The following is an 8917-nucleotide window of genomic DNA, read 5'->3' as shown; positions in this document are numbered from 1 at the left end:
TACATAAATTTGACGCTGTGAGAATGAAAGGGACAAGTTTTTATATTGACCAAATGAAATGTGTTAATGTAACTTTCGCGCTCTATGGCAGGCAGGGTGGACGGATAATTACTCAACATGTTTAATCTGAGTGATTTCATAAGTTATTTACGCCTGCCGGGTGTGTACGAACGTTGCTTTGTTCCGCTATTTTGTATGGAAGCCGATGGTAGGTCTAGTTTGTTTTCCCCCAAAAGTGGGCATGAACCTGTTCAGAGACATTCTGTGACGTTGCGCCGGTTGTGCGTATTAAGGAAAATACACAGAAAATGGATCTGGGATTTATCAGAGATCGTTTAATTTTTGGGCTATTCACACTGCCAATGATTTACTGGAATCTGTGTGCGTTCACACAGATGCCATAAAAATCCAATAAAGACACGTGACATGTTTAAAGTCCTGCATTTGGTAAGTTTTCTCCACAGCATCTGCAGTTTGCTTATTATCCATTATTTATCTCTTTAGAAAGCACTCGCGTGCATTTTTGTGCATGACAAACTAGGGCTGCACGATAAATTGCGTGCGATTGTCACGGGCATCTCGACAGTAAAGCCTGTTCCTTGATTAGTAATAACTTTCCATCAGCTGCTTTCAGATGGAGCGGCATTTACTACACAGAGCCGTAGTTCACTGACAAGCGGGGAAATTTCGCATCATAATTGCAGATGAATCACCTGCGATTATGAATGAGACATTTCCCCGCTTGTCAGCGCGTGACGCACTGTTCTGTCATGCTGGTGAATGAGCTCAGCTTCAAAGTGGATAGTGACGAGCTCCCTGATCTCTGCTTTAGTCCAGTTTTCCAACATTTCTCATCGTAAATGTTAATGTGCATTTAAACCCCTTGTTTTAAAGAGCTGAACCATCACTTCATGTTGCCATGACAAGCGCATCCTCACTACGACACGCCCTTTATGGCATCGTTTCTGCATCTCATTACGGCAATGTTATTAGGTCCTCTTTCCTGTAGCTATCCCAGAACATTTACGGGAAGTACTTGTGTTCACACAGAAGCCTGTTTGACAAATTTACGGGTATTTTCTGGTACCAAAGTGCTGTGTGAATGAGGTTTATGTTTTATATATAAGTGCACGGAACCACAGGGGACCCCAGATTGAAAACCCAGGGCTTAGAAGGCAATGATATATAATATGTGCGTCTGGTTCAATAAAAAAAGTACAGTAAATCAGAAATGATGTCATACCATCTTCACCCTCCTCATAAGCATGGTTAACCAAGCCAGGTTCTGAAGGCCCAGCAAGCTGAGCTGTGCGTGTGGATTTGATATCAGTTAAATCTCCATCTGATTTGCTTCCCTTTAATTCATTCCAGGAAGGTTTCTTCTTTTTCTCTGCCTCCTCCCTGAGCCGTCGGAATGCAGGACATCTGAGAGAGAGAGAGAGAGAGAGAGAGAGAGAGAGAGAGAGAGAGAGAGAGAGAGAGAGAGAGAGAGAGAGAGAGAGAGAGAGAGAGAGAGAGAGAGAGAGAGAGAGAGAGAGACCATATTCACAATGTCAGCAGAAAGCGGCACCAAAATAACAAATAAATCAATGCTTCGCGTTAACGTTTAGTCATCAGCTATTAGCCCCACATGGGTCATCAGGGTTGGGATTGTCAGGATAGGAAGAAGAGGAGATATGCAGAGGAAGAGGCAGTATTGTACTGCATTGCAGGGATGAAGATGAAACAGATCAGACAGGAGTAGAATCAGGTCTAACCTGGATCTCACAAGTCAACATCCCCCTCCCCATACTAGAAATCTCTCTCTACAGCTGCTCTCTCTCTCTCTCTCTCTCTCTCTCTGTTTACATTGTGCCGTTCCTGGCCGCCCACGTGAATAATCAGCCAACAACCTTTAGACCCAACTGTTACATCACTGAATGCATGGAGAGAGCATGAGAGACATGAACGCTGCGGCATAGTGTCAATGTTCTGTATACAACCACAGTGAATTCTGCAGATGGGTGGATTGCGAGTAGGCCTGGTTGAACCATTAATACTGCCTAAAGAATAAGTTTACCTCAAAATGAAAATAAGCCCTTATTTTAGGTACATTCAAGGTGTATATTATATCCTTTCAGCCAAACACAGTTGCAGTTATATTAAATAATCTTTATCATAGCTTTGAATAGGGCCTGATTTGTATAGCTCCAAAAAACCTCATGTATCCATCAAAAAATGCATATGGTCATTAATTGTCTTTCGAGAAGAAATTATAAGTTTCAGTAAGGAAACATTAATATTTTAAACTACGCCAATACATGTGTTCACAAGACTGTTAAGGTCAGGTAGAAGGCTTTACCTCAGAAGACATTTATTAACTGTATGGAGTAGTTTTTGATGGATGGAGGTGCTTTTTGGAGTTTAAAAAAATGGGGCACTATCCAATACCATGATAAAGCAAAAAAGTAGCAGGATATTATTTAATTTAACTCAAGAAGTGTTTGGCTGAAAGAAGAAGGTCATATACACCTATAGATGGCTTTAGGGTTAGTAAAATACAGGGTAATTTTCATTTTGGGTTGAACTATTCTTTTAAATCCTACTAACTATTCCAAACTGTAATAAGTGATCATTTTGACAAGTGGTCACAAGTCTGAACTATCTGATGTCCTCTGTAGACAAAAGAATCATTTATGTGATTCCTAATTATTTCCATTATGTAAAAACTTGACCAGTTCTCGCAGGAGTCAAGCTGTCCTTCTACAATCTTTAATCTCTTAAATCTCTCTGTTCACATGAAACCTGGATAAGTGGAATTCCATAAATGTTTGAGCAACTCTTATAATGACTAAAGTAATGCTTGTGATATTTTTTGGAAAGCCTTTAATACTAGGTTCATGAATACTGTTGTGATCGAGAGCTTACCAAAACAGCTCCATCCACCCTTCCTCACATTTCTATTTACCATTCCACCGTTTAGATATGACCTGCTGCAGGTTATATCTAAACTGCATCAGTTGTTTTGAATTCCATTAAAATATGGCTGCAGTACGGCACGCACTAACCTGTTGTGCAGATGGGGCTGCAGCTCGCAACGTTGCATGGTTTGCTGGCACTCACTGGGGAACGGGCACAGCACGGTGAGTTTGTCCAGGAGATTGCGCACCAGCAGGCTGGAAGTGCGGCAGTGTTGCAGCTGAAGCCGCTGGCGGTCCACGGGGCAGAAGTCCTGATCGTGCAGGAAGTTGCTGAGGCAATGGAAGCAGTATGTGTGGCCGCACGGTGTGTCCATGGGTTGCAACAGTGGCTGGAGGCAAATGTGGCAAACCAGCTCATCGTCCACCTCATCCTGGTATTCGTACAGGTGACTGTCCTGACTTTCATGGCACTGTCCACATTCCTTGCACACCCGCGTCCACGTTACACCACTCACCGGCGGAGGTGCCTTGGGCTCCGTCATGGCCTCGGAATGAAGAAGGAGTGACGCTGGATGTCCTCCGGGCTGGAGGTGAGAGCTTATGCCTTTTTCTCAGCCTCCTAAACACAAGTCCAGCCTCATCAGGTGTAAAAGTTGTAACAATCCAATATTTCCAATCCAGAAAGACAGCGAACCACAAGCTGCTTCATCTAAAGTTCCCAAGTTTCTGTTGGAAAAGAGAACAAAGAAAAGCTGAAGCTCACGTCAGGCAATCTTTTTTTGGCTCATGCCGACCGGACAGGAAATGACATGGATCCACTTAACAGCAACAGTATGGGGGAGAGGGGTGCAGCTGTATCCTTTCCACAAGTTTCCTCCCTGACAGGATCTGAGTTTGACTAACTATCACTGTTTAAGTCATTAAACAGGTTAAATGACAGCAAGATCTCCCCACACGGTGAAACAAAGATGCTACTATAAGAAACAGTGATGCAACTATTTATGGTATAGAATTAAAGGTATAGAAATGACAGCATTGTTATTATTGACGTTTTTATGGCCAACAACATGTGAGCACATTATTCCATCTACGATTGCAAATTCAATCAACTGTGTAACTTTAAACCCCATACAATATGAAACTCTCTATTATGCTAATTCACAAATCAGACATCTACAATACAATACCATAATTCTGTAATAGTAATGAGATACAAAAACTCCTTTTTAAAGAAACCCCACACAATCACTCAAAACGATGAAACAATTAAAACAATGTTATTCTGATTACTAACATTGGTTAGAAACATAACCTATGTCGAACTTGTTAACAAGATTAGCAGAACAAACATGTTGCCCATGTATGTGAGGTAGTAAATCATTTTCCAACCCACCTCAAATGAAAGCGCAGTCACACTCCCAGCAACCACTGCATGAAAACAAGAAACTCAAACCCAACAGCTGTGCTGGACGCCTGCAGTCTGACTGAAACCAGAGCCGGCATCTCAGCTTGTTTGTGTGTGTGCGAGTGTGTGTATGCAAGGACATTCAGTTAAAGGGGCGCTCAACACAAAATGTTCAGAGTCTGACTGCGTCGACCCTGTAGGAGGGGTTGGAGTGGGTTTGTATGCGTGTGATGAAGGATTAGGGGCAGTGTAGACTGCTGATATGGTACTTGTGCAAGCGGAGCATTTTAAGACCTAATCTCAACCTCTGACCAATTATGCAGCACGCTGTATGCGTGTGTGTGCGCCCGAGTTGTCCGAGGTCAAGCAGGACATTTTTTTCTCTCTGACCGCCCTCTTTCAATATTCTACTGATAACAAACACGTCCTAGGAGCTCAATAATTTACACAAAACAAGTGATTCAAGGCCCCTAAAAATTATACACCGAAAAAAATATTATGCACAATAAGTCCAAAGTCACACAGACCAAATGACCTTACTAAAAAACCAAATAAATAAATAGTGACCCAGGCTAAAGTCTTAAAATCTAATTATAAGATTTGGAGCATAAATGTTTTATTTTGCATTGATTGTGGGTTATGCAATAGCACAGGCAAAACATTTACATGTAATCATTTAGCAGAGCTGATCTCTTAAAGAGCACCAATTTTACATTTCCTTTGGTGTGTACGTGTGTTAGTATATGTTAACAATATGCAAAAAAGATACAAATCCCAAAGTAAACAATGACGCGAATTATTGTTTCCAACGTAAATCTCTTTTCTTGGACTTTAACAAACACACAGATCGTAGGCAATCAGTTTAATTCCTGGGCCTGGTTGACGTGGACATGCCGGTTTTACTATAATCCCGCCCAGCTTCTAACTCACAGCCTGTAAGTATGTTTTCATATTTAAAGAATTTACTACTGACTAAACTATGATTCAAACGCAAGTTTTGAGGAGTGCAGAGTAGCGCTTGTTGTTTGTTGTTTCTACGATCACTAGCGTTGTAACGATTAATCGTGCAAATGCGCGTTTTTTCAATTAATGAATTTTAATGAATTACGGGTGAAATCCCGGCACATGCCAAAGCCAGGGGGCACTCTCGTGCAGAAACTCCCTTTGTGCCACAGAAGAAGTAGCATTACAAACGCTATTCCAGGAAATGTCTACAGGAATATTTATATCGCTGTTCTTCAAATTGTTTCAGGTATTTTCATGAAAATAAAGAATGAAACACAGAATCGCAGCCTTGCGATTCACAATCGATTTCAGACAGGCATTTTTAAAGGTGCAGTGTGTAAATTTTAGTGGCATCTAGTGTTGAGGTTGCGAATTGCAACCAACGGCTCAGTCAACTGCTCACCTCTTGCTTCTGAAACACATAAGAGAAGCTACGGTAGCCGCCACCGGTCAAACAGGTCATTGTTGGAGAAAACTTAATAAAAAAGTTTGTCCGTTAAGGGCTTCTGTAGAAACATGGCTGCACAAAATGGCGACTTCCATGTAAGGGGACCCTCTGTGTATGTAGATAAAATGTCTCATTCTAAGGCAATAAACACATAACGGTTCATTATGAAAGGTCTTTATACACCCCTGCTAATTTAGTTTTGTATATTATTTTGCATTTCTGGCAAGAGATCCTTCAAAAAATTACACACTGCACCTTTAATGGGACACACAATTTATCATTACAGCCCTAACGATCACACATACCTTACCAATCTGTTATGTCCTGCTCAAGCGACATTGGCAAAGTTGATCGATCAATTTGGTCATCTGCATTTTCTGGATCAGATTCGGCTCGTATTGATAAAGTAGTAAAAACTAAATTAACTCCTGTCAGCATTGCGAGCTAATCTATAAAACAAGGTGAGGAGCATCACATTTCCGGCTGATGTCAGGTTTTCAGGCCAATCGGAGGACACTGCGCTTTTTAAAACGATGACCTTTGTACAAAATCAGAGCATTTCAGGAAGACAGGGATTTAAGGAGCAACAACAATCGAAAAATAATGTGTTTTTGTAACCATAAACCAAGTACACAAAATAATGTTGTTTTTAGCAATGTAATATGTGCCATTGAAAAATCTTTGTGTTTAAATGGTTCTTTAAAGCATCATTAACAGCTGAAGAACATTTATGGTTATATTAAAGGTTATTTAAGGTCTTAAATGGTTCTTCAGATTATTAAATGGTTTAAAAAAATGGTTCTTTAAATCCTTGACTAAAAGGATCTTTGATGAACCCAAAAAGTTATTCTATGGCATCACAGTAAAGAACCTTTAAGCGCCTTTATTTTTAAAAGTGTATACAAGAACAAACCTGTATAAATTTCGTTGTTCTGATTCTTGAGGAATGTTTGTAGCCAAACAGTTTGTGGAACCTATTCACTTCCATAGTAGGAAAAAGAATACTATGAAAGTAAATGGGGTCCACGAACAGTTTGGTTACAAACATTTCTTAAAACATAATAGAATTTTCATTTGTGGGTGAACTATCCCTTTAATGTAGCTGAGAGGTATACAGAAATGCAATTAAAATAAAAAACTACAACTATACAGAGTCTAATCTATAAATCTCAAACAGAGATATTTAAGTCATCCAGTATATCTCCTATTGCAATAAACATCACCCCCCAAAATACTGCAATGGCAGTTTCCCCATTATCGTGCAGGCCTACACTCTATATCATAAAACCCTGGACATTGTTAAATTGTAATGTTTTGCTAGTGGCTACTGAAGCTGTGACCCTGGCCAAGATAGATGGACCCACCCCACAGACTCATTGGACTATGAGCTGTCTGTCAATCCCACATATGTAGTCACAATCCAGAGTATGTTTCTGAACATTGCAAGGTTGAACTTCACAACAAAATCCAACAAATCTTTTTTTCCACTCACCTCTCTGATTCAACAATAGATCACTTACCTATGTGTGTATTACTGAACTGTTTCGAAGTCCATATAGTCTTTCCAGATGTTTAAAGCAGCAGGTCAGGGCTGTTGAGCTGATAAATCAACACAATTGCTACTACAGAACAAATGGTAAATCAAAGAAGATGAGAACATCCAGTCTGAAACCCTCTCACCCACTCAACACTAACAGGGGCCATGAATCATTTGCTCAGCCACACCCTTACAGAATAAAAACATGGGCAATGCCACAGCCCAGACAGAATGACATCGTCTATGAAGTATGCCAGTGTACCCTACGTATTCACCTGGGGCGTTGTTATACCCTCAAATTAACACGAAAGAACCACCGTATATCTTTCACAAACGCTGCAATACAAGTCTTAACACAAGTGTGCTTGACCTTCACAGCATCATTTCCCACACAAATTAATGCATTTTAAAAATAATTGTGCCAAGCCCATGTTTTTGAGAGAAAAATACCAACAAAAATGTAACAAATAGAGCAAAACAGGACACAAGTATAACATGCAATATATTTGTTTAGCTTAGGTAGCCTGGTTTCATTTGTGTGTGTGTTCTAAAATTAGGCTCCACCTTTTGAAGAAGGGCATAGATTAACCTTTCTTTTTGGACTCAACTCACTTTTAAACATGGAAACACATTTTATTTTGGTAATACATAGCATCAATGTATAATTATATGTATGTCTAAACCTTTTGGAAAAGAACTGACCTAAGGCGTTGCAGGTAGATGTGACACGAGAGGGAAGAAGCCATAAATCATTCATCAATCAGCTGGCGGTAGAAACTGATGGTAACCAGGACAACCATACAACCAACCAAACACCGTCGAAACGCACATTATATGATATCAATAAATAACGCATGTGCTTCTCTCACTGACGACTTTACTTTCAGTCACGTCCCTCTGCTTTCAGAAAAACAACTACAGGTAGGCTACAGCGTGTCTGTAGTGACCTAGGTGATATAAGCCATGTAACCTTCGCATTGTTCTTTAATCTGCCTGCATTTATTCACAGTCAGTGCCAATGACGTTATAAAATCAGCACGAGGATTAAGTTAAACCGCACATATTGAGATTAGTGCGTTATGTAAGAAAAGACACGCGTCAGACACTTCGCGCTCGAGACCGAAACTAGTCTTACCTGTGCGGGTTTCCGGAAGTGATAAAACAAAGAAGGTTTTGAAATAAAAACATAAATCTTACCGACCTAGTCTGAACGCCGAAGCATTAATTTCTCAACTTTTCCATCCCATGTCCAGATGTCTTGGTACAGTACAGAGTTGATTACATCGATGGCGAAGTGATCAACATGAGTTTCACACAAACACGCAGATATGACGTTATCACAGGAAGTTCAGGCGCGCGCAGGTACAGTGGAAACAAGTTACCTTTGGACTCCGCGCGCTGTGTGCAGGTGCAATGTTGTGTAATGTGTAAAAAAAATCAAAATTTTAAAACCAGCGAATTTTTAGTTGATGTATAACTGTAGTTTAAACGTTTTTATTAATAATATTATACAGTGCATGGAAAGGTAGATTTGACGCTGTCGTACTGTACATAGTGAGCAGACTTAGCATGATTCTTGAATAAGGTAGATTTTAACATAGATAATAAACGGTGTTTTCAGA

General features: G+C 40.2%; 1 protein-coding gene across 3 annotated transcripts in view; it reads right to left on the bottom strand.

The window, feature by feature from the left end:
- Positions 1–8646, bottom strand: part of lnx2b (ligand of numb-protein X 2b) — an 18994-nt gene extending 10348 nt beyond the window's left edge. The window contains exons 1-3 of one of the 3 annotated variants that reach the window (XM_065271915.2): positions 8497–8646; positions 3048–3626; positions 1244–1425 (exon numbers count right to left, since the gene is read on the bottom strand). In XM_065271915.2, the coding sequence (XP_065127987.2) occupies positions 1244–1425; positions 3048–3442 (577 nt within the window). In that variant the 5' untranslated portion in view covers positions 3443–3626; positions 8497–8646. Of the gene's footprint in view, positions 1–1243; positions 1426–3047; positions 3627–4293; positions 5961–8492 lie in introns of those variants that run through there. The other 2 variants (XM_065271916.2, XM_065271914.2) reach the window with 2 other exon arrangements.
- Positions 8647–8917: the final 271 nt, after the last annotated feature.

This window comes from Paramisgurnus dabryanus, chromosome 16 (assembly GCF_030506205.2).
Source record: "Paramisgurnus dabryanus chromosome 16, PD_genome_1.1, whole genome shotgun sequence".
NCBI lineage: Eukaryota > Metazoa > Chordata > Actinopteri > Cypriniformes > Cobitidae > Paramisgurnus > Paramisgurnus dabryanus.
Note: the sequence above shows the minus strand (reverse complement) of the source record. Positions and strands in the feature narration are given on the sequence as shown.